The sequence below is a fragment of the Lissotriton vulgaris genome, chromosome 11, assembly GCF_964263255.1.
Source record: "Lissotriton vulgaris chromosome 11, aLisVul1.2, whole genome shotgun sequence".
NCBI classification, from domain to species: Eukaryota; Metazoa; Chordata; class Amphibia; order Caudata; family Salamandridae; genus Lissotriton; species Lissotriton vulgaris.
Genome location: NC_141699.1, coordinates 209,452,812 through 209,479,428, shown reverse-complemented (window position 1 = coordinate 209,479,428; position 26,617 = coordinate 209,452,812). Strand labels below are relative to the sequence as shown.

Below are 26,617 nucleotides of genomic sequence, written 5' to 3'. Positions count from 1 at the left end.
GCATAGTCACATGAATGTAATTTAGAGGGCTTGTAAAAGTCGTAAATAGCTTGATGTGGACGTGAGAGCCGAGAAGTCTAGCACTTGTTAGATTTAAGGTGACAATGCCGGACGGAACTTATTGCTCGAACGTGAGGAGAGACACTTGTTGAGGTGGACTATGTTTTGACAAGACCATTCACATGATCTAGAAGGTTAAGAAGTGTACAGATAAGTTAAGACCTTGTCTAAGTTTCTATGATATGCGATCTGAAAGAGTCAATAAACGTCGACGATGAGATGATGAAGATGACATCGAAAGGAGAAGGGTCAACTTAACGAACGACGCAAGGAATGGACCAATGGAAGAAGCAGGAAGTTGACATCATCGGGGGAAGTCCGTGGTGGGCGTCAAGGGGCGTTCCACCCACACGGTGATTGTGTATTTTAGGGACAGCACCCCGGGGAGGAGAGAGCAATCAGGGAAGAGCAGAGCAATTAGCATTAGGCTAAGGCGAGAGCAAAGACAAGGGTAGATGCCTTGAGCAGATGCGCTAAGACATCAGAGCGCAAGGGAGCAGTAGGCCGAGGACCCTTAGAGAGCGGATGGGTAGGCAGATAGGGTACTGCTTCTGAAACTTAAGATTTCCTTTAGAGGCTAAAAGAGAGTTTGAACTTCATTGGAAGTCAAACTGCTGACACCTTTTAGGGAAGAAACTGGCGAAGTAGGGTTGACACATAGTATAGAGTAGGGACAGATTAACTTGATGATTGTTTTATCTTACTGCAGATGACGCAGAAGGAACCACTTCACACCGAAGCTTAAGAGGCTGATATTGAAACTGATTTTGTAATTTGTATACTTTGAGATTTTATCCTGAGTGGATTGTATCGCATCCAAATTAATCTTTATATAAACTCTTAAAACTCTATCAGTTGTAAGTGGTTCTTCCGAGTGGCGTCATTTAATGGGGCTGAACTAAACCTGTGTGGGGGTGGTCTTTTACTCAATGACAGATACTAGCGGTCCAACAATTACGAATGAGATAAATTATTAAATTGATTATAAATTGATACCAAAATCTCATTCCCCGCACGTGTTTGTTGCTTATTGTCTGCAGAACTTTTGGCGCTCCCACCACGTGTACACATTTTCTATTCCTTCTCAAGTGTTGCGCAAGAGCAGTTCTTCGAATGAGGAAGTGCAGCTGCGTGACAGCGCGAGAGACAGACACGTTATTCACATGGTTTACCACAGCAGAAAGCAGTCTGGGTTTGAGCAACGTAGTTTATTTTTATGTGAAGCCAACCTCGCCTCCGGTTTGGGTGTGGTGAAAACATGTGTGTACGGATCTGTTAACTAGCTTCCAGGCAGAAGACAAGTCGAATGAAATGGAATAACGTGCACGTTTAACTTTTACATTTGGCAACAAACGCGAGGCCCAGTTTTTGCCTTTATTCAGAATTGAAATTGCTTATATCGTTTAGTGGCGTATGTCAGTCTCTGCCAGAGGTTTCTGACGTGACATGTGCAGAAGGACCCAAAACCGAAAGACTGGAAGGAATTGCCATCTTTTCAATGCTAAATCACTCATTTACTATCGTAATGCAGTTGTCTTTAAAAAAAAAATGTTTGTCTTTCCACGAATCGATTATCGACCTAAATTCCACATGTTTGATAGTCCCAATTTTGCCTAGAATCATATTTCAACCATTTAAATTTCGTTTTAAATAATAAACGTTTGTGTTTTTGGCACCATATCAAGTCTTTTCATTGTTTTTGTTTTTTTAAGTACAGGCGTGTTTGTGGAATGTGTAGTGATTTTGCTGCTTATTATGACCCTTCCGCTTTCTGTATTGGCTTGTTCAGATCTTCAGCATGCTTAGGAGAGGGTGTCCATCATAGGATGTTGCATTCCCACCATAAAACGTGGTTTCCAAACCTGGGGAGGTCAAGTTGAAGCGGCCTTGGATGTAAAGAGGACCTAGATATGGAAGATTATATAACTTGTGCTTACGTAGTGGAGGTGTCTGCAAGTGATGGTCACAGGCACTCATTTGCAGACCTGGCCTTTCAGACGGCTTTAGCTGTCTCACCAGACTATTGACATTCCAAGGATTAATCTTCTCTTCTCTTCTCTTCTCTTCTCTTCTCTTCTCTTCTCTTCTCTTCTCTTCTCTCTAAAAAAGGTTAAAGCTAAGTTATAGTTTGGAAAACGTTATTTATTTTTGGTATACAAACCCAACTTAAACTGCTCAAACATTAGAAATTCTACACTTCATAGTTCTCTCTTATATTTATGATTTACGTACCACTTACACACTTATTTATTTCTTATTTGCGACAATCCCAGCTTAAACTACACAAACATTAGAAACTCTGGTTATAGTTATCGTTTAAATTTATCATTTACGCGCACTTTCAAATTATTATAAGACCTACTTATAACACATTTATGCCCACGCTCCACCTTCAAATTAGTATAACTTGCTCACCTTTGTACATAGTCTTGTCACCTCATTCAAGATAACTATAAATGTAGATTTTGTAATATTGGTGTAGTTAAAGTTTGATTTGTATATCAAAAATAAATAACTGTTTACTAACTAGAACTTCGCTTTGACCTTTTTTTTCTAAGAATTTCAATGGTTTATTACAATTTTAATTAAAACTTTTTAATCAGACAGTTTACTGTTGTCGAGTGGAGTGTCATTAAATGGAGTGTGGTATAATATAGTGGAGGATAATATTCTACAGTGTACTGTGGTACAGTGGAGTAGAGTACAATGAGGTAGAATGGAATGGTGTACAGTGAAGTAGCACACAGTGGAGTGGCATAGCATATAGAGTCAAGTCGGATAGAGTGTAGTGGCGTACAGTGTAGTGGCAAAAATTGGGATAGCATACATGCAGTGGCCCATTTTCCTTTTCTTTTAGTTCTGCATGCCTGCAATAAAACAAAAAATAAATAACTATAGCACTGGCTGGCCAAGGCCAGACCTATTGGGGTTTCATTGCCAATGATTTTTGGGGACTGGAACTTACTTTTCTTAATCACATTTTGACCCAGAACATCAGAGAGTAAAGCAGAAGATGGAGAATGAAGTGAAAGCTAATAAAACAGTGACAAATGGAGAAAGCAGGGATAAAAAATATCCTCCAAGAGTGAGATGAAGAAACATGAAGGGTATGGTTGTAGAATCAAGACATGGAATACTTATTATATGGCTGCACAGGCATTAAGCAGCACTGGCGGTGGGTTACTAAGAAAATGAATGAGCCTCCGTACTTATGCTTTTTTCAAATTCATCTTTGATTAGAATTGTCACAAATGGTGCATTGAGATTCAATCTTTCTTCACCAGGAGTTAGTGAACAGCTTTGAGAATAGGAACGACTAACGGCTCACCAGTCCTTGTGATCCTCTTTGCGCAAATACAGATAAGTGACAGCAAAGTGAGGAATTATTTTGGAGGGTAAATTAGTGAATTTATATTGTGTAAATCAACAAAAGATCTTTATGAGATTCACTGTAGGTTAATTATGTAGATTCAGGGAGGAGTGGGTCCATGCTTGCTCCCTCTGTAGGCTTGCTAGTTACTGTTGACCAAGGTCACATGTTTGACTGGAGATAAGGTTTAGTGAAGAGAGATTCCAAGGCTTTGCAGGTTGGATTGTATTAGCAATATCAATGGCAGTGGCGTGGTATTTGCCTCTTTGGCTGAGGAGACCTACCTTTAACTTAACTGCTCCATGCAGTATCCAGCAAAAATATTCATATGATCAGGTTGCCCTGAAGATCTCGAAATTTGCTAAAGTCCTGTTGCCACCACCTTCCTCTTCCATGGAATTTCATGCCTTATGGTTATATGAAGATATTGAATAGAATTAATATTAGTTTACCTGGGGGAATAGATTTTCTTCTAGCATTTTGAAGTATTTAGCTTTGTGTGGATTTGAATGAAGAGAGTAGGCCAACTGCGCCATCAAAAAGGCATTAATGCCATTCAAAATGAGCTGATTCAAAATAATTTACATTACATGGTGACACTGCATTTTGTTTCAGGTCAGACGGCGCTGCACATTGCTATCGAGAGGCGGTGTAAGCATTATGTGGAATTGTTGGTGGAAAAAGGAGCAGATGTACATGCACAGGCCCGTGGCCGCTTTTTCCAGCCGAAGGACGAGGGGGGATACTTCTATTTTGGTAAGGATGAATGCATGCTGACATGTGACTCTAAGCATTTTTGTGACCAACGCTGTGGAGTTATTCCTACTTTAACCCCTTGGCTGCGGCGGTAATTCCGCCGCAGTGCTACGGGGGGGGGGCGCGGAGCTGCCATGCTCGAAACGGAACCACCCGTCACGAGCCTCGGGCGCGCTGTGCTTGTGACCGAGTGGTTCGGTCACCAGTCGTTCCGTCGCGGCCCGCCCGCTCAATAGAACGCTCGGCGCAGGCGCGAAAACGCTGCCGCGCAGGCGTGCCGGCCGGGCCGTGACGGAACCACTCTGTCATTAGCACAGCCGGTCTGTGGCTGGCGACGGAGTGGTTCCGTCACCAGCACAGAATGGGTTAAGTTAAAATAAACCGCGGGAAAAATACAGAAACAAAAATGTAGTAGAGGGCGGGACCCCACCGAAGCTTTGAGATACCTTCTTAGTTGCTAGGATTCTTTCCTCTGAGAATTGGTGTTTTACACATCCCAAAAATTATTTGGGCACTACTGTTACTGCAACTGTCAAAACCAAATAGTGCAACTGAACCACTGTCTTGGGGACCATTGCCTTTTCCTCTTCAGAAGACACCCCTTCCATGGAGACACTGGATATTGCCTTGTTTTAATTCTATAAGGAATCAAAGATGTGCACTATTTACTCCGGATAAACAACTGCAGACATTAACACAGTACGGTGCACTCTAAAGCAGGGGTCTCAGCCTTTTGTGTGAAAAGAGCCACTTATTTTAAATGAAAATATGTCAGCGCTACTAATATTATCAGTGTTGTGATAGTGACCACGTTAGACAAGATTATATTAGTGACTACCGTGTCCAAGATTACAAGCAGTGATCACCACAGTGTACCAGGTGTGTTGCTAGCAGGAATGCACAAAAGGCTTTTTCAAAATGAAATGCCTATATGTAGGAAATACATGCCAGCCACAAGGCCCCTGGCTCACTCGTAATTATATTAGTAATTAGTCTCAGCGCATGATTTGTCACTCAAAAAGCCTTTTTAATTGTAATTTGGAAATCCACCCATTTTTCTCCAAACATCAGCTTTTGAGGTCTGAAAATTCACACGTTTTCATCTTGGAATACACAACTTTAACATACATGTGTTATTTTAACCAAGTAAAAAAAAGTTCCACATTAAAAGGCTGGAATGCGCACAGGAGAGCTACTGAAGGGTAGCTGAGAAGCTACCAGTAGCTCACGAGCTACTCGTTGGAGAAAGCATGAGAACAGTCTAGGGTTGCACAAAATTGCAAAAATTTTTGGGTGAACTATGTGTAAATGTAATGATAATTAAGCGAAATTACATGTATTACTTAAAATGTATGTGGCTTGGATCGCAAGTGGAAATTTTACACACGGGTCCACTCCACGTTAAAGTAGTACCAGATACTGACATAGGATTGGTTTATGCAGAAATTGTCAGTTTTACTCGTCCACAAGACACATTTTGCTCAAACCAGTCTCCCCCAAGCAAGCATTGATGAAGCCAATCGTTCTTGGCAATGCAAGAGCTTTTGGCTTTGTCAATGTGCTTCCGCATTGCATGGCCAGATGGTAAATAATCCCCAGTCAGATGCAGCGCCCAAGTGCCTGCAGCTGAGGCGCTGTTACTTCTTTGTGTAACCACAAGTATACATGAACAAGGCATCCCAAATTAAAGATGGTGTTTATGTAGGCGCTGTTACTTCTTTGTGTAACCACAAGTATACAGGAACAAGGCATCCCAAATTAAAGCTGATGTTTATGTACCATAGCAAACACTAGGAGATGATGGACTGAGTGCTCAAACTTTTTATACACTCACCCCCAGTCACATATCTGGGTTGAATCCATCATCGTTCTTCAGCTCACTTCGCCACCCCAGTTCAGACACAGCTATATGCAAATCATTAATGACCCGTGCCTCATGAGTATAGGCCAGCCCGAACTGCAAAGCCAGGTCTTCCCTGGACCGGAAACAAGCATCCTAGGACCGGTTATGGGATAACCCCCCATATCAGCCAAGGATGAGTTGGGAGTTTCTCTGACAACTAATTTGACCACGAAGAGAGAAGAAACATCATGTTTTATATAGGTTTAGGAATGGTGGCTGGGATGGTATTGTAAAATAATAAAGAATCCATGGCACGTCTTCTTTCAGTGCAAAGGATTGTTTTAGAAACCCATTTGTTTCAAATATGTTTTTGTACTAATTATTGTTTTAATGATAGACTGCATGAACTATATTTTTATACTGAATGTACATGTTTACTTGTATTGTAATTTGAAACTAAAAACATAATGAAAATATATAAAAACGGACGACTGGAGCTACAAGTACCTTAAATATTTGGGCTTCAACTGATTTGGGGGAAAAAAAGACCAAAGTGATTTCCTCACTGAAGTTGCACGGCGCCAACATACCCGGATTCGGCCAAGGCCATGCTTCAACGCAGTTAAATAAAGGAAACTCATTAAATGGCTAGGAAGGCAGTGGTTAAATCGCAGAAAAAGTATTGTTATTTTAACACTATGGGCAATGAAAACGCTGTTGCACAGCCTTCCTGCAGCTGTATTCATTTCAGCTTAAGAAAATGTCTTAAATTCCGCTTTAGTTTCACAGGTTGACGATGCTGCAAGGGCGGAGCAAGTTGAAAACAATAGCAACCTCCTTCCCCACCAATACTCCCCTCTTCTCACCAACATAACCAGGCCTGATTTTCAAATGATCCAACACAAATCTTGGAAATGGAGAAGAGTGTGGAAGCTGAGAAAGAGCAAGTCATTGAGAGAACACACAGAGAGAGATAAACGACAGGTGAAATAGGGAAGAAAAAGGAAGAGCGAAAAGAAGGAGGAACTGGGGGAAGGCAGTGGCGAGCAAGAGAAGCGAGAGAGACAAAGATGGAGGCAAGTGAGCGAGAACGAAAGCGAAAATGTGGCAGTAAGAGAATCCGGGAGAGTGAAAGGGCGAAAGAAAGAGGGTTGGATGTATAAAATTGAGTCTAATACAAGTAAGTTGGGTTATTTGATTTTAAGACCAAAGTTATTACATTAAACTCCATATTCCCACATATCCGACAAATATTGCCAGCAGCGAAAAGTTGTCTACAGGCATGAAGGCCTGCCTGTAGTAAGCAGTGTGTCCATCTATCAGTGATCTGTCTATGTTCGGGGCCAGTGGAGTCCACGGGCAGCAGGTACAATACGCTGATGCACGCGTCCACGCATAACCAAACGCGCTCGCACTCTCATGGGCATGAAGTATGTACATGCCCACATATGTTTAAATGTCTTTTTGTGCATATGTGTGTTAGTAACATATGTGCAAATGCACCTTTGTGTCTTTTTTGTAAATCTCAAGATTTAGACTTCTTTTTATTCTTTGTCATTAAATTAGATTTCTTTAAAAGACCTCTGCCTTATTAATCAAGTGCCAGATTGCACATGATGGAGCCTTGAGCCCCAGAACAGCTTCTTGACATTTCTTACCTTTATCCTCCTACTGTCGGCACCATAACTGAAGGGGTTGTGAGAGCTGCTACTGGGATCAGTATAACGTTAAGAGCTTTTTGGTTTGGCCCCGAATGTTTGACTCAGCCTTTCAGCCTGCCATTGTTGATAAAGTGCCTACACTAGTTTCGTGCATTGGTTACTTTTTATTAAGGACTTAAGGAATTAATGTAGCATCACATATAAAAAAAATCCCCCTTCAGGGCACTCTCCAGTAACGATAACAAATTATGAAATAATTATGAAATAAAGAGCAAGTCCTGCGATGTATCATGCACAAATTCAGATAATTGAAAATGTGCTTATTATATGTTAGAAAGTCACAAGACTTTACGTTGCTTACATGCTATAGCTCAATTTTTATTAAGGTGGTTTAATGTTGGAAACCACTGGATGCCATTTCATGGCTATTTAGCCCTGATGCTTGTATTTCGCAATGAGTATGCATGAATTATATTCGTTAAGCGGTGTTATCTAGCTGGAATGTGCCATTGGAAGGGGTGGCACTAATATCGCCAGGCTTTATTATATCCCCTTTATGTATTCAGCACATAATAATCAATTAGTAGAAAAAGTTAAAAAAAAGACTTTTAAAACTGTGATTTTTTAATTGCTAAGTGGGTTAAATTATATTTCAAGAGCTTTATTTATACGAACAGAGATCTCTATACATAGAGATGCTACTGCACGATAACTAGTACCATGACAAAAGTTCCCTGTTTTAAAATTACATAGAGGAATAGTCGTACAGTAGGTGAGAAATAGCGTTGTAATTAATCCATAAAAGTGAGTGTAGTAATGACCTTTTCAGGTTAGTACTCCTCAACACACAGCAGTGGCTTCTCTTGGTGAAAGATCAAATACCACTTGGCATGTGGGGGCAGTGGTCAAACACACAGAACACTCATGGAGTGCAGTTTAGAAATCTGGAAAGGCAATGTTAACATCTGGTTTTTCCCTTTCTTAGGCAGATATGTACAAACTGCTGGCTACAAACAACGGCAGATACAATTCTAATCTGACATTTAGTTAAGTAAAGCCCACCCGGTTTCTCAGTTGTAATTAATCGTTACTATCTTTGCATGTGCGGAAAAGATGCAAAAAGTCCACAAATATATTTTGTGTGATTAAGGCACTTCTCTTTAATTGCTTGTTATGCCTAGTGATATCCACAAACTGAGCTAATATTTAAGTTGCTTAGCATATAGAAATAGCATATTTATTGTTTGATATTTAGCATTCAAATCATGCCACTCAAAACAAATTGCTCTAGTTAAGAATATTAGGTGGGGCATGGTTCTGTCTTTGCACCTGTAAATACCTTTCTTCCCTGACGTTGAAATGGGCTGACTAGATGAACAGGTCATGGGCAGTTTAAGTTGTGTGTGCTCATCAATGGCACTACAGTGAGGAGGCTGAGTGGCGGGTGGGGAGTGTATCGGAATGATGAAGAGGTGCATCAGGCTGATCATAAGACATTATAGAGGTGCACCAAAGTGATTGTGACCTTCACAGGCTGTGATGCTGCCTCTGTTTAGGTGAGCTTGGGCTAGAGACTGGATAACACCCTGGCACTTTGTGGTCCCCTTCAAGATGGTGGAAGGGCCAACTCTGCGTATTGTAAGGCCTAACTAAAGAAAGATAACAAGCAGTGCTGTTGGCCCTCTGCTGTTTGGACTTTGTCTCAGGGGCTGATTTGCTAAAGAACTCTGCAAGCTGTAGTGCAGGGAGAGGTTTGGTATTCTAGCAGCACCCAGCTGTGAGATGGCCTTGTGCCATTGGCACCAATTATATGACTGCTTCTGCAGTCCCTCAGAGTATCAAGTCATGATAGGCCATTTTGATTAATTGCTAGCCTCTTGTGGGACCAGGGTCTCTTGTGCTGGAAGGGTCTGTCGCACAAATTCTGGTGGCAGCGTGACATGGGCTTATGGACCTGATCCTCCCACCCATTGCCAGAACCACTAAATCAGAGGAAGGCTAGGTGGAGAAGACCTAAAATGAAACCTATGAGAATCACTTATCCTAGGCCCACTCCAAGCATTTTCAAAATGATTTACGCCTCCAGGTACATAAGTGGTAATGCTGTGGTAGCATGACCCATGACTCTTTCTTCATTTGACTCCAGGGCGCTTGGCTAGTGTAAAAGTGGCTGACCAAGTAGCACTCGCCCATCTGCAGGAGCAGGCAGTGGCCCCCTCTTATTCACTGGCCTGGATTTCGAAGCTGCCCTAAAAGAAGCTGAAGACCGGATCCACCCCATGGATAAGACTGGTGGCCTGACTCTGGTTAGTGTAAACATCACCTTTTGGGTGCTTGGGAGAGGGAGGAAGTTGGTGGTTAGCATGGCACATGTGACTGGCCACCCCTTCCTAGCACAGATAATGTCTAAAGAGATCCAGGTGCTGCCATGAACACTTCTTGGCATCTGCCCAAATACCCATGTGGAAGAAACCTTGATCGATATCAAGATGGGGGAAGTTGCAAAGTTCAAGAACAATATTTTGCATCCCTAACCAAGGGAAGCTTGACAAAGTCGCCAACACTTATGACCAGTGGTACCCCCTTGGGGTTGGCCATGCCCAATCCACCAATGTCAGTTTTTTGTCTGCTATTTATAGGATAACTTGCAATACAGTTATTTCATTTCTTGTTTTTTCTAAATAGTATCTTTTTTTTCAAATGTGATGCATTTGAATTCATCAACCTTGAATTTGGAAAATATTCTGAAAATATGCCACGAGACCAACACATAGGTTATACTTTCGGAATAGGCCCATATGTCAATATCTTGATATGGATCAGGAATCACTTAAATAGTCACAAATAAAGGGTGAATGTCACAGTGAGGAGGGAAGAGACGAATTCCATTTAAACAAAGACTAAAAGGAGCTTGGGCTGATACTAATTGTTGGTTTTACTCTTGATTACAATCTGAAAACATGCACGTAGGACATTGCCTGCTCAAGTATAATAAAACAATGGTACTAAATGGATGGACTGTAGTTACCTTGAAAAAGTGTATGCGGTAATACAGACAAAAATGCTATTACAAACCCAATGCATTTCTAGTCCGTTTAAAACAGGAATTGTGAGTATAAAAAGAGAAGTTATAATTCCCATTTCTCATAGTAATAACCATGTTTAAAACACCATGTTCATTTTTTGTCTCCACAATAAAACATAAATTCAAAACTGGCAAGAAAGTGCAGAAACCGAGAAACCTGTCGAAAATATTTTAGTTGTTGTATTTAAGTGATGGAACTTATACCTATCAAATTGAATAACTTTGTACAACTTGTACAAAACGATAACTGGAAAAAGAGGCAAACTCCAGTTGGTGCTTGCAACAAAGATCTTAAAAAATATCTACACATTACTCAGATTTTAAAATGTTTTTTCTTCATTCCCTACGTCTTTATAAACGGAAATGTATTTAGATCTGGAATCAAGGTATTGTAAATCTTTTTTTTTTTAAACATGCCCTCAGAATAACTAGCGGTAATCCTTTGCAAGGCTTCTTTCCTTAACTAAGGTGCATAGCAGTTACCTTTATCCATTTGCTTATAACAATGCAGTATTACCCTTTCCACAGAATACACTAGATACGCGGTTGTGTTAACAGTGCAGTAATTTTAATTACCATACATTCAACACTTTTTCTGGCACTTTAATTATGAGTCTCAAAATATCAGGATCACTAGAAGAGAATATTAGAAAGACACATACAAAATAAACCTAAGGATTCAGAGTGGCTAGATGCCCATCAGGTGAGGCACAGTGTTAGAGAGCTTTCCTCTTTAGCTCAGGTGTTGAACATTAGTTAGGCTGGTAGTTACTGCCCCTATTGGACAGGTGCCCACCCTGGCACATAAAACCAACGATCACACTAGTCACCTGCTGATAGACTCACCTGATAGGCTCGAGACCTAATGCGTAATTATGTTTCCTCTACTTCTAAAGGCACTTCTGGCATTGTTTCTAAGTATGCATCATATTTTTTTAATGAAAATTAAAGTTTAAAACCAATATTCCTATACTTTAAAAAGGAGAAAAAAAAGGAAAAGTATAGTATCGCACAGCTAAATACTGTACACAAAATAAAAGTTGTCGTAGTTAAATAACTTTGTTTCCAAGTAAGCCCTTTCTGATGTAATAAGAGGAGAAGCTGTTTCCACCATCAAACATTACACATTCGAATGGATGACTCTCTCTGCTAGGATGCAATGTTTCCAGTGCTGAAGCCAATATTTAACAAGTCGGACATGTGATTTTGGTTCACTTCTATTGGACTAAATGAACTGACCCAGCATATGATAGTGATGTCTAATAGAGAATCCTTGGACTGCAAACACTGTCCTATTGAAAAGTGAAAAATTCTAAAAATACAACTAATAAGCCGCCATAATAAAGAAGTCAATTCAAGAAATCAAAACATGTCCTTGCATATGTTTTAGTATTGGCTTTGCAATATTTTAAAGTGTTAATTTTTATGTTAGCATTTTAACAATGTTGATCAGAAAAGTAAATGGCAAAACACAGTTGGTGTTATTTTGAGAGACATTGTCTACCCTTTGACGCATCATCCTTTTTACATTGAATTTCAAGAACTTAAAGCTCCTGAGTTACGCTGTTGAGCAGAAGTTCTTAATCTGAAATCATATTCCACAGCCTGTATGCCCTTGATGCAGTCCATTTTGCTTATGACTTCTTGTCAATATATGATTCATGTATAATGAAATAAATGTGTCCGTAATATTGGTGTGCATACAGTGGCTCAGAAGAGTGTATTGTGAGGTGTAGTGTTAGACTGGCACATCCGTTTCACTGGAAAAGCTTGCTTTTATTTTGGGAATTAATTAATAAGAGCTAATTTGGTGTGGGGTTGGGGACAATTCTCAACTCCATGTGGGACATTTTCTATTCATTTCACTTAGCTCTACAACAAGGGCATATATAAAGACTCTGCAATCCCCCACGTAGAGACTGTCAGTGCAAACAGAATGACAAACTGGCAAGGGTGTAGTTGGCTTGCAGGCCAACGTCCAGAGATGATTATAAAGATAGAGCCAGTCGTGGCTGTGATGCTGTACACTGTATATGGCCGGGATGCCCGCCACCCCCTCCCAACACCAATTCCCCATGGGAGGAGACAGACACAAGTTTGAGCTTTTGGAAGGCGGGGGGGAGTTACCCCCCGGCCGTATTTATTAAAATATGAAACAAAATTTAAAACTTTAAATTAAAACGTTTCATACATTATGTACAATTTTACTTTTATTACATTTCGATGAAGACATGTTCTTTGGCTAACCTTAACAGATCTCTAATACAAAGGTTTCCTAGCCGAGTATAGCATCCTGAAAATGCATACACTCTAAAATAAAATTGTACATCCTAGCATTAAGGGCCAACGGCAAGGTCTTAACCGGTGTCAGATCCCTACTACCAAAATCCCACCCTCACGGTGTGAGTGGCGCATGCGCAGAGGACTTTACCCTCGTTGCCAACTGTAACTTCCCTTGTCGTGGGGGCCCCCTTTCACTCGACGCCATTTTAAAGGTCGTCCGAGTTCCCGCGTGAGGTATCTGTAAGAAGGACAGCGTGGACTCCCCCCCCCCCCCCCCTTCCCCACACTCTCTTCCGCCGGAGTGGATATCCGGCCCCCGGGAAATTCGTAGGAGGGGCATTTAGCCGTCTCCACCCCTGGGAGGGGCCTATGGCCGTCTCCCCCTAGGCGACTCATCCGTCGTGGGTGCCGCCTCCCCGTGGAAGGGGCCAATGGCCGCCTCCCCCCGGGCGCTCCCATCCATACTGGGTGGCGCCCTCCCTAGGGACCTTGAAATTACTGCTCACCGATCATGACCTTACCGCCACAGGCCGGATAGTTGACCGACTATCCGGCCCCCCCACACCTCCTAAAGGTCATGCCTCCTCAATCCCCTTAGCCATGCTATGAAGTCTCCTATGATAAAATCATTCCCCGCCCTGGACAGGTGAACCCCATCATTCAAGTAAAAGTGATCACCCCGAATACACCCATGGGGAATGCTTTGCAAATGCGCGGAGCGAAACAATTTCCCAATTTTATTGTTGACCCTCTTTACCGAGTGGTTCAACGCCGTCACAGAGAAACCCCCCGCCAAACTCTCCTGGGGATCATGTGGGACCAGGAAATTGTGCACCCCGGGAGCCTCCTAGCCAAACACCTGACTGCCGACAATATGTGTTCCACTAACACTCGTCTTCTCAATCTTACCAGGTCATTGCCCCCCAAGTGCACTATGATTACAGATGGTGGTGACCTTTGCCGCCCTAAGAGACCCTCCACAAACGATTGAAATCGGTCAACACAGAGGCCTCCCTTCCCATGGAAGGTTACTCTGAACCCGTATTCCCCAGATGCGTGAGTCATGTCACCTGCCATGAATACGTCCCCGGCGCGCCTCACGTATGAGTGGCCCACAACCCATACCACTTGCTCTCCAGTCGGTGATCCTCGACCGCTGGTCCTCTGGTGATGGGTTGATCCCAAATTCCGCCCCGCGTCACAGGCTTGCGAAACTGTAATTCAAACAAAAGACCACAAGCGTGAGTGCATTTCATCAGTCTTTTACAACATGTGCAGTCGCACATACCTCTTGAAACAGTTCGAGGACCAACGGCCTAACTGTTTTACTTCTTCCGCACCCCGAGCCGTAGCCTCAGTAGCAGCCCCTATTCTGAATGAGTGGGTCCCAAAATCGCACGGGTTCAAGCCCGCCGCAGCAATCGTAAGTGCCAGCACCCTCTGAAATTGAAATTTCGTCAACGGGGTGCCATCCTTGTGTCTAAGCAGGTTCCCTCCCCATGTTGCCGGCATCTGTGCCAGGTAGTCCTCTAAATACCTTATCGGACAACTGGGGCTCCCTCGAGCGCGCCGCACAACAACACTACTCCCTATAGCTTCCTGGTCTGTCTTGGACCTGGCTATCGAGATTAGCATAGAATCACCCCGTATTTGAACGTGATCCCTGCATAGGCCTTCCTCCATATCTTTCTTGTTCCTCGCCACGAGTTCACTTACCCGCATGGCCCCATGGAATGCCAAGGCGAAAGCCGCTCGGAACAGAACTACCTCGGAAGGGGAGGAGCATGTCTCATCCAGTTTTGCTAGTAGCAGAGACAATCTCTCTAAACCAATCGGGTGCCTTGTATCTTGTCTGCGACCCTCCAGGCGTTGCCAACCGCGGAGCGCCTTCCTGACTAAAAAGGAATCCGTCGGGTCCCGTATGCCGTGGAGCTGTGCCATGAATGATATGGCCGCCCTATGTCTGTTGGCAGTTGCGGCTGATCGGCCTTCTCTATGAAGCGCCACTAAGAACCCCAGGAAGGATTCCTCCTGCCCCCAGCTATGTCTTCCTGCCGGCCCTAAAAAGGCGCAGTAAGAACGAAACGCTCCCTCATAGGCTTTCCTCGTCCTGGGCGCTAAGCTGGCTACCACGAGGTCCTGTAATCCGGGGCACCGATCAGCCATAGTGCTTCGGGGAACGGTGCCGCCACTAGATCCGCTGTAGGTAGATAGCCCCTGAAAGCCTGCATGTGTGAACGAGAGAGTGCATCAGCTGCATTATTCAGTACACCCGGCACATGTTTTGCCCTGAACTGTACATTCAATCTCATGCAACGTAATACAATTTCTTTCAACAGTCTCAAGATCCACTTGCAGCGTGCTGCCTGCTGATTAATGCACTCGACCACTGTCATATTGTCAGACCAAAACACTACTGAGCGGTCCCTAAAATCTTCTGGCCATGCCAACAGAGCCACCCAAATGGGAAATAGCTCCAAGAACCCAATGTTACCTGTTAGGCCACTGGAGTGCCACCACGTCGGCCATAATTGCGCCGACCATCGGTTACCGAAGATTACGCCAAATCCCACGCTCCCAGCTGAGTCGGTCCACAAACCCAATTCATCCGATGATGCTGGGGGTTTGTTCCACGCCACTCGACCATTAAAGTCCACCAGGAATGCCAACCAAATGCGCATATCCTGGCAAACCTCTGCCGACAGTCTCGTGCGGTGGTGTCCCTCCTTGAGGCCGGCCATAGCCTGTGCAATGGAACGTGAGAAGGGGCGAGCCATCGGTATTACTCTCAAGGCAAAGTTAAGCTGCCCCACTGTTTGTTGTAACTGGTGCAGGGTCACTTTTTCTTTGCCCAGGCATTGTATTAAGGAAGCCCTGAACTTGGCCACCTTCTCCATTGGCAGACGGAAGCATCCCTCCACAGAATCGAGCTCAATTCCCAGAAACTCCAGTGAAGTAGATGGCCCCACTGTCTTACCTGGTGCCAATGGGACCCCAAACTCCTGCATGAGAATGCAGAAGTCCTGTAGTGCCTGTGCACATTTCGTAGTGCCTGCTGGCCCTAAGAACAGGAAGTCATCTAAATAGTGCATCACCTGTCTATGCCCAGTGGCCTCGGTGAACGCCCATTCTAAAAAACAGCTGAACATTTCGAAATAAGCACAAGAGATTGATCAGCCCATGGGCATGCATTTATCCATGTAATACTTCCCTTGGAACGTAAATCCTAGCAAGCGCTGGTCCCGCGGGTGTACCGGGAGCAACCTGAATGCTGATTCGATGTCTGATTTCGCCATCAGAGCACCGGGGCCCAGGTGATTCAGTAGGTCAACGGCATCGTCGAACGATGCATATCGAACTGAACAGACTTCCGGGTCAATGGCTTCATTCACCGAGGCCGCCCTCGGGGCCGACAGATTCTGAATGAGTCTATACTCCCCTGGGTCTTTCTTCAGAACCACTCCTAGAGGTGAACACACGAAATCCGCCACTGGCGGGCATGGAAAAGGTCCTGCTACCCGTCCCAAGCTGACCTCTTTGGTAATTTTCTTGGCTGCCACTGCCGGGTTGTGTTGAACAGATAGCTGATTCTTACAAAAGGGGCTCCCCCGAAAATTCCCCGCCGGGATGTTGAAGCCATATAGGAAACCATTCCTCAAAATCCCGGCGGATACATGATTAGGGTATTTGTTCAGCCAGGGAGTTAAAGCCATGATGTCGATGGGTGAAGATGATTGCTTCCCAAGCATCACATCAATCCTGCTTAGATACCCCCCTTTCCTCCCGAACTACCGCTCTTGGACCTACAGCTACTTTCCGGGTGTGAGGAATTCCCACAGCCCGCACAAGCATGCCGGAACCTACATGTTCCCTGGGGCCTGTTACAGTTACCTCTGTTGAAACCCCAACATACCCCGCGCTTGCCCCCATTCCCGCCGGTCTTGGGCTGTGATTCCCCACCGGCGCTTGCTCGAAAGGGCTGCGCCGGCCTTTGTTGAACTGTCCCAGACCCGCTCCCGCCCGGCGAGGACGTACCCGCCGATCCAGGCAAGAGCTGTTTGTGCCATGACACCGTGTCGAGACAATCCCACGTTAAAGTTACATCAAACTCTTTAGATTTTCGAAAGTGAACATCATAACCTTTCCATTCATTCCCCCCGTACATTGTATAAAAATCCATGATCCTGTTCTGGTAACATGATAGATCGGGCAACACTTCAGGTTTACGTTCCCCCATTACTGCCGTAAATATAGAGAAGGCCTTCACCCAGTTCGCTATGGTCTCGTCGACCCTAAATTCCGCCATCTTGGCCCGCCATACGCTGGGGTGCCATAAATCTTTCTGGGTCTTTGCGTACTCTATCTCACGATGGTCGGTCAACAGTGAAAACATATTAACATATTTGTCCCCCCATATCATTTCCTTCGTGGCCGCCGGGATTTGCTGGGCCAACCTTTCGCGCCTCGAAGGCACCGAACTCTCCCCTACCATTGGCAACGGGTTCTTACCGGGTTCAACCGCCGTGTCTGCTGTCTTTTCTCGGCCAACCGCCGTCACTCCCGGTGCCACCTGTGGGGGAATAGAAGGAACATTCGCCGTCCCGGCTTCTCTTGACTGCCGTAACTGCTCGATTATTAATCTGGCTTCCTCGGCCGGATCCCCCGCAGCCACCGCCCCCCCTGTTTTCTTCTTAAGCCAGGGTTACACTGCCGCTAACTGAAGGGCCAGTTCTGGGGGCATCTGATCATCCTCAACCGGAGTTATTACAACGGGGATTGGTAAACCCACATCCAGACTTGGTACCGGGCTGTCCACCGGTGTGACTGGGCCTGCTGGGGGGTACCTCCGGGACTGGGCCCTCCCCGGAACCCGCCCTCTTCTTACTACGTTTCCCCCTACCCTCTGGGGCGACTCTCGGCAAGGCCGGTCCTATCACCTTCTTAGGCCACCCCGAGAGGTTGTTCTGGGCTGCTATCTGCTTTTTAACCTCTGCTAAGCCCCGACTGATCGAATCCACTTTACCCAGCTTTCGGTCCATCACCGCCATTCGGTTCGACAAAGTGCGTAGTATCTTCTCAAACTCGGAGCTCTTTCCCGCTTTTTTGCCGGACATGACTTCGTTCACTCCGTTCGACTTGATCGACGAGGTCCTAGATCCTACACACGCCTGATACTGAAAGAGAAACAACAAAGATTACAAGTTCTCAAAATTGCTGCTTGTTCCGTCGAGGGCTCACGAGCAACGAGTGGTGCAGCCTTCAGAGCACTGGAACAAGAGGACGCTTCCTTGGATTCCCACTCTATTTATCCGTCTGCGGGGGGGGGCGGGGGCCCTCCTTGGGTACGCCCCTCTGGGCGCGGTCTTCCGGGCGGGTGTCTAGGACAACCCCTTCTGGGCGGGAAGGGCGTGCTCCGGCTACGCCGCTTTGGGCATACCAGCCGAACCACGCCCCCCGCCCAAAACGGTCTCCCGGGGGGATCGGGGCACCCACCCATACGTTCGGGGGGACCGAGTGGTCTTCCCTTTCCATTTTCTGAAGTATACAAAAAGGATGGGTGAATTGCTTAAATTAATTGCAGTCACAGGTAATTACTTGAGCCGCATCCCTGTTTAATTGTTAATTTGCACACCGTGCCATCTAGCTTGGACCTAGCCATATGCAATTCAGTCTTCACCCTGCTTCAAAGGGAATAGTCCTCACCGAACTGCCAGGACAGGTCCTCCCTGGACCGGAACACAAGCAGCCTAAGACTGCTTGTGCCCTGATTCGCTCTCTTCATGTGGCTGCAGGTATGTTCCTAGTGGCACTGTGAGCATGAAACTGACATCTGAGCATACCCGTCGCACTTAGAGCTTTTCCCTGAAGTATCAAAAAAGGTGATGGGCGGAATGCTTAAATTAATCTCAGCCGCTGTCAATTACCTAGTGCTGATGTGTGAAATAGGTCTTGGGTTGCTTATGTTTCCATTCAGGGATGAGGCCCTGGCCTTGTTAAAAAAAAAAAAAAAAATAATGAAAAGCCCAAAATTCTAAAGACGGATATTATGACAATCCCTTAAAGAATTGTATACCTCCGTCTGGAACTACCTAACTTAAATATAATAGATTCTTCACTCTGTAATATTATTCAGGAATTAAATCAAATTTGTGCAATATCCTGAAATATATTCTTGCCACACTGAAATTCCAGTATTTACCATGGGCTTAGTAGATTCATCAAAATGCCTGGGGTAGCAAAAGTGACGTCACAAACCCTTTGACCATAATGTCATCACAGGAAGTGACAACATATGACCCTTCACCCGTTTTTTCCAGGAAAGCATTTAACATGACCCCACAATCACTTTAAAACTCTCTTACACCACTCACACTAGTTTGGGGTCCTGGCAAGCGGTGGGGAGGGGTGCGGACGGGAGTGAGGAGCCAAGTCCCCTCCGTTCTGTCCGCCTTAGTTGTGTGAACTGAAAGTCAGATGCTTGGATCCCTGAAGCATGACCATCCACTCCTGCCCTCGTCTCTTGAATCTGAGCTGGGTCAACATGCCCTTTCATTCACCTGGCTTTCATGTGTGCCAAAGGGTATTCGCTTGCATGCTTCACCCCATGCAGAACACTCCTGCACGCTTTTCATGGGCAGATATCCGGCTTGGGCCTTTTTAGACAAACTTTACCAGAACAGGTGCACATCCATTCTTGTAAGCTATTTTATTAAACCATTACTACTACCAACTGAGCCCTGTATATTGGGGGAGGGGATACGCTCTGAGTATTGACCTTGGGCTGTGCATGCCTCCTGAAAGGTCATGCATTTATTATTGCTCAAGACCTTTTAGAATCAGTAATGCTATTTTTAGCATCAGTAATGCTATTACCCCAGTTCACACTAGACTACCCAAAATGAGTACATTCTTTTTTGGGTAGTCTAGTGTGAACTGGGATAATGCCCAGATTCAGGCCACAACTTCAGCGCAGTGTATGATAGCTACCTCATTAGATGAGGTGACCTCATTAATGAAACCCGCATTTGTAATACAATAGGGCTCGCATTTTCAAGTGTTAGAGCTATTGGCGTTGTAAATGACAATGCCTTTTACTTATATGTTTTGGTTTTGAATGGAATGGATGTATGTGGTTTGGAGTGAAATTATATGGGTTGTATTGGAATTGTTAGTTGTGGAATTGTGTAGGATGGAATTGTGTGGTGTGTAGTGGATTTGTGTAGTGAAATTATGTATCATGTTGAATAGATAGAAAGGAACATAGGGAGGAATAGGTAATTTGTGCACAAAGTGGTGAATGAACTCCAGATAGAGGAGCAGAAAGTGCATGTGAGAAAGCAAGAGAGAAAGGGAAAGCAGGCTACAGACACATAGAGCGTGAGTTTGAGGGACATACATGTTGAAAAGGCATGGGAAAGTATAAGAGAGAGACGAGTCAGAGGTGCAACCATAGGGGGTGAGAGGCGAACTAGTGCACAGCGCAAAGAGGTACAGGAAGATAGCATGTGTGAGCAGGGAGTGTAAAGAGGAGACAGGGAGTGTGAGGGAGGAATGAGAAGGGCAGTGTAATTGCAAGATGAGAGGGGGTAGTGGGAGTCTGAGGGAGGGATGAGAGGCACCGTGGGTGTGGGGGGAAAATATGATAGGTTTGGTGAAAGTGTGAGGTAGAGATGGGTTGTATTGGAATTGCTTGTTGCAGAATTGTGTGGTGTAGAGGTGTGTAGTGGAACTATTTGGTATGATGTGTTTTTGAAGCATGTGGATAGTACTTAAGTGGTATTAACTGTTGTTGAAATTCTGCAGAGTGTGATTGTGTGTTCTGGAGTTAATTATGTGGAATAGTATTGTGTGTTGTGGAGTGGCATGTTGTGGATTTGAATTATGTGGTGCATTGTTTCATATTCTGGCATGATGTGGAAATTTGTGTTGTGTATCGGAGGCTTATTGGGTATCCTGCAGGATGCAGAAGGCATCCGTCAAACTGCATTCTGAGTAACTTTTTGAATTTAGGGGGCAACAGAAAAGCCAAATAAGCAACTCAGAAACTGACAGATGTTTTATTGACAAAACTCAAACAACCAGAAATTTAGGTAGGCTATTGTTAATGCATTAGGACGTGGCGTAAAGGGTTCCACCGCAGCCCCAATGGTGAGATAGGGCCCTGTGCTTCCTATTCTCAAGGGGGCCCTTTCGCCCTTTCGCCATTAACTTGTGTTTGCTGCATGCAGTGTGACGAGCAGACACTGTCCCTGAATGAAAGAAAATTTCACTTACCTGGGCACTGCCAACACAGCTCCTCTGTCCTTCTTAAGATGAAGCCGGAAGCACACAGGCTCCCAGACTCCCCTAGCCAATCACAACACTGCTATCATTGGCATGACAGCAGCATCAGGACTGATGTGCATGTTCTACATCCAGGCAGTGCAATACAGCTGGGTGTAGAACATTATAAGTGCACATGACTGTTTGACTGGCCGTCCCAAGACGGCCGGCCAACTGTCATGCACACTTAGAGAGTGCCCACCACTTCTCCCCCTGTTCTAAACAGTCCAGCCCTGCCCTGCACCTAAGCCAGTATGGAAAAATAAAATTATAATAATATTGCGTTATCATTTTAATTGACCTTTTTTAAATGCTCTGAGAGCAGTGGGGCAATGCTCCTCCGCCTCAGTGAAGGAGCTGCCTCTGCCTCTCACCTTCTTTGTCCGAAAATTACACCGGAATGGAGTCACGTATGGGCTAGTAAAGTAGAGATTGTGCAGGTTTTCTTTTGAAAGAGCCATTTTGAATAGATGACCCCAAAGATTAGCATGGCAGTAAAGATTGCTTTGCTAGGGCTGGGCGTGAAATGCATGTAGCTAGGATGGCAGAGTATGCAGAGCTGCCTCAGGTGGGGGGCCCGGCGCCGGAACCAGGGTCTACTGGACTTCGCATTGACTCTGACCGGGGCTTGCAGTGGATCATGGTGGGAGTAGGCTCTGGGTGGCCATGGATCCGGGGTCTGGAGAGACAGCAGTGCTGTTTGCGGAGTGTGTGTGAGAGCGAGTTCGAAGGGAGAGTGTGCCTACAAAATATGAGATTGTGAAAGACTAACCTGGAAAGATCGGACCTAAATTCAAACAAAAACTACTAAATAAAAATTAAAGAAAGAACTTACTCTCCATCGCCCCTGTCCCAGTCTATTTTGCAGTTGTCTGCCAGCCATGCCTTCACTGTAGGCACAGAAGTGGATGCCTGCTTTGGACCTGGGGGGTACTACTGAATATGCCATAATGATGGGAAGCACTGAAGTCTGTCCATGATTCTGCCCCGGGGGGACTGCTGAGTGTGCGCTTGATCAGAGCATATACATGCTTTTTGAAGCACGTCAAAAATTGCAATCAGAACAAACATATAAATCAATTTTATAGGCTAATAATTATTTAAATACCAGCTAAAAAAAACCTGAACACTGCCTTTTCATGCCACGGCACGCCAAAAAAAAATTAACCCCACGAAGCACACATGAATGATGTGTCTGCAAGCCGCCGTTGTGAAAACAAGGGGGGGTTTAGCATTGCCGTCTGGAAGGCGGCATACGGCATCGCGGCATAGCATGATGGGTGGAAAGTGACGGATGGAAAGCAACAATTAAACAAGCATTTACAATGCAATGGTCTCGGCCTTGTTAAAGTTAGAGCTATTGGCATTGCTCATGACATTATTTTTATTTATGTTTTTGTTTTTAAAACATAAATTAATGGCATTGTCATTTACCATGCCAATAGCTTAATCGCTCGCAAATGCGAGACCTATTGCATTTGCACCCACAGAGTCATTCACATAGAGCCACCCACACACACAGAGCCACCCACACACACAGAGCCACACGCACCCACACACACAGAGCCACACGCACCCACACACACAGAGAGCCCCACACACACACACCTCTCTGCCCAGTAACGCCCTAGGGAACAGAGGCACAAACCAGCACTGGATGCAGGCTGTCATTGCGCATGATGTATATAGTTCACGCACCTGCAACGGAGGAGCATAACACAAGTATGCTCTGTTTAATGACAGCTAGGACTCAAATGTCGCGGGCTAGAAAAGTTATGTAAAGAGTTTGGCGAGCCACCGCGCCAAATGAATGGACATTCTACCCCTGTCTGCACTCAAGATGAATACCTAGACATTTTTTCAAATATGACATTGTTTACATTAAATTGAATAGAGCACAATTTACATGCGCTCCTGTTTTGCCCAGAAGTTACCATCAGGTTTCAACTGGTGGTAATTTCCTGCACACAAGAATATAACCAGCGGGGCAGCACTCTCTGCTAAACACATATTTTTAGCTGTTAATTATATCGACCACGCCTCTTTGAGAAACCTTTACACCCCTCCTTCCCCCCGCGTTTTCACATCCCACTTAAAGCCCTGTCTAAACCCTCGGTGCATTCGCTGTTGGGCAGCCTTTTTTGTTATCATTCGATTGCAATGTCAAGTCAAAGTCAAAAAGGTTTATTGCATAATTAATTAAAATTATTGCAATTTTCACATTATAAATAATAATACAAATTCGATTGCAATGGTTTTTATTAACTGTGCAAATAAAGTTTATTATTATGGCCTGTTGGGCAGTTAGGAGTTGTGCGATGTTTTTTCACACCAGCTAATTAGCAGGTGGCATAACGTTTGTACCCCCTGGTAACTTTTGGCATGTCAAACCTGCTTAAATTAAATGGATAAAATAGTTTTAGTAGTTAGGGTGACGTGGATTTTGGTGGATAAGGGGTGTCGATAAATACCAATAATCCTCCGAGGCATTGGTTGCGTGTCCATAAGGAGCATCAGGGGCACTGGATACATTTTTGAAAGTTTCTGTAAAGCTTTTGTTTACGCCACCCCGATCGACTCCCCACTTCAGGCGTGTGGCAGGGGTATGGCTATCAAGGGTGCAGCAGGTGCAGCCGCACCAAGTCAGGGGTGGGAAGAGGAGCCCTGTGTCCTCCAGATATGGCTGTCCTTTAATATTCAGTGAGTTCCCTTGGACGCCTGTTTGCCATCCTTGCATTAGGGCTCAGTGCGCCCTTGCTACACACACAGTCTTGAAACTAACGTCCTCATGTACATTAGTTTCATTACTTTGGCGTCAATTAGGGCAAGGATGACCTGAACTCCTCTAACTAGATATTTTGGGGCAGCTAAGCAGAAACTGGATCTTAATAAAAAAATGTTGATTTGGGTTGCCATCTGGTCGCTCTCCACACAGCTGTTGGCATGAGTGGATTGTTTTAACTCTTAGTCAAATCTTATCGCAGTTTTACTTTGTATTTTCATAAAACAAAATTTTATAAGCCACACAAAACAATAAAGTCAAGGATGACCCGGACGCCCATAGCGGATGATTAGTTACCAGAGATCACCTCGCTCACTTCATCTCGATTTGGAGGTTATGGCATGCATTCATGGAATAATTACCCAGCCCTGTGTTTTTAGATGTTTTCTTTTTCAACCACAGAAGCACATGCTGGTGAAAACACAGCCCGAATTTCTCCATTGACCACAACCACACTATGAACTTTTAATTCACTGTGTATAATTTGTGATAAATATGCATGTAACCTGCTCTGACTGAGATTCCCTTCAAAAAATATTAAAAGATATTGCCCTAAAATGTGCAAGTGTGAGATTTAATGGATTTAGTGATTTCAATGGAATCCAGAATTATGTGCTCAGCCACCTGGACTCGGCCCATATTTTCTTTTAAAAAAATCCCAAACCTTTAGAATATGCCATTTAAGGGTGTTCGATTTTCGATTTCAAGTTTCGAGTCCTTACGCTGGCAATGCTAACTCAATTAAGTTGACACACAAACTTGCAGTTCTTGTAGGCTTTGTTTCTGTTTTTTTGTAGCTGTATGCACTTAATAAATAAGCACATTGTTGAATGAATGACGTAAGGTACAATCCATTTTGACTTTGCTTGAAACTCGGGAAGCCCATACCTTTATTGTTGAACAAAATAGCATAAAATGAAATTGTAGGCGATGATCTGGCAGGTTTCGGACCCTGGGCTCCAACAGCTGCTTTCAGCTGTCCAGCATTAATCACAGCTGAGGGCGAGAGTGACATTCTTATTTTAAGGGCGAGTTCACCTCTTCTTGCCACCTGCACGGAATGCATGAGGTACCGCCACTTATGCAAAGCGGAAACTGTGGCAGGTATAGGTCTAGGTTCCACTCTCTGGAGTTAGCTGTTGGCATTGGTGTTCGGTGGGGCCAACTCCCTCTGTGTCACTCTTCATAGTATTGAAACAAGCTCATTTAGCACACAGTTGCAGTTTCAGTGCCTAGACGCGCAAAAACGGGCTTCGAAGTGCTTCAGTTTGTTGCACACCTCCATTCCTTCTTCAATGCCTTATCCAATGAGCTGGACCGCGCTCCGACCCGCCACATTAATTTTCATTTGTAGGGAACTGTGCCAACTGAATCTTTGCGCCGTGCTCTATTAACCCCCTAATGTAAGACAATATACCGGCGCGTTCCATAGTGCAGTGCAGCGCTGCGCAAAGGTAGCACTGCACTTTTCGAGGCCCCATTAATCGATGCACGAGAGCTAAGACGTGATGTTTCCCTAGAATTGCCTTCCTATAAATGGATGGAACGAATTAAAAAAACACGCAAGCACATTTAATGCCAAGCTGATAGTATTGTAATAAAAAACGGGAGTTTTAAGCTTTAAGTTTTAAGCTGAGGAAAGGTATCTTGAGGGGTCCTGCCTACAAGATACATGGGGGGGAGGAAGGGGGGTGGGTAAGGGCTTCCATCTCAGCACCGCCCGTATACAGTGCCGATAGGGGGGACCCTGGAGGGCGGCGCCCCTGTTGCACAGCTGCGGGAGGGGGGTTATTTCTACAACACCGGTCACATGCACTCCAACACTCACACGCTAGCCCACACACGAACACAGCCATACTAATGAAAACAGTCTCACGCACTTACACGTGCTCACACGGTCGGGCATTCAAAAGGCCCACTACACCTTCACGCCCTCCCACCCAGAACCCTTGTATCCCTACTCACCATGACTGCAGCACGTCCCTCTCGGCCCGACTGGAGCTTCACGGAGTACAGAAGAGCGCTGAACAGTAGGGGAAGTGACGTCCCCTGACGAGGTGTTCTTACACTACTCCACCCCTATAGAAGTACCGACTGGAGAGTTACACACACACATATGCTCCCATTAATGCCCTCCGAAAAGGTGGGCTAGTGTCCACACAGAGACACACTGCCGCTGATGCGATGCCCACGGCTAAAAACGTGCTACACGTTTCAAAGCCAAACTGTAGCTTGCTGAAGTGGCTGCTTAAGATAACATTCGCACTCAATGGCCACAACACGCCAAACCTTGCGCATATATAAAATGCGGGCCAAATGCTGTCAATGGCAATTTCCAGGAACTCGAACCCTGCGAGTTCCCAACGATCAATAAAAACGGGCGACACAACCGCACTCAGTTGTAAAATGCGCACTTCACCAGCCAAAATTCACTCTGCCCCCACACTTAGCTGAA

General features: G+C 44.8%; 1 protein-coding gene across 3 annotated transcripts in view; it reads left to right on the top strand.

The window, feature by feature from the left end:
- The window catches only part of TRPV4 (transient receptor potential cation channel subfamily V member 4), a 619,663-nt gene that overhangs the window by 339,620 nt on the left and 253,426 nt on the right, over positions 1 to 26,617 (top strand). For all 3 annotated transcript variants that reach the window (XM_086943119.1, XM_086943118.1, XM_086943117.1), the window contains exon 5: positions 4,046 to 4,186. In XM_086943119.1, coding sequence (XP_086799245.1) covers positions 4,046 to 4,186 — 141 coding nt within the window. The remainder of the gene's footprint in view (positions 1 to 4,045; positions 4,187 to 26,617) is intronic.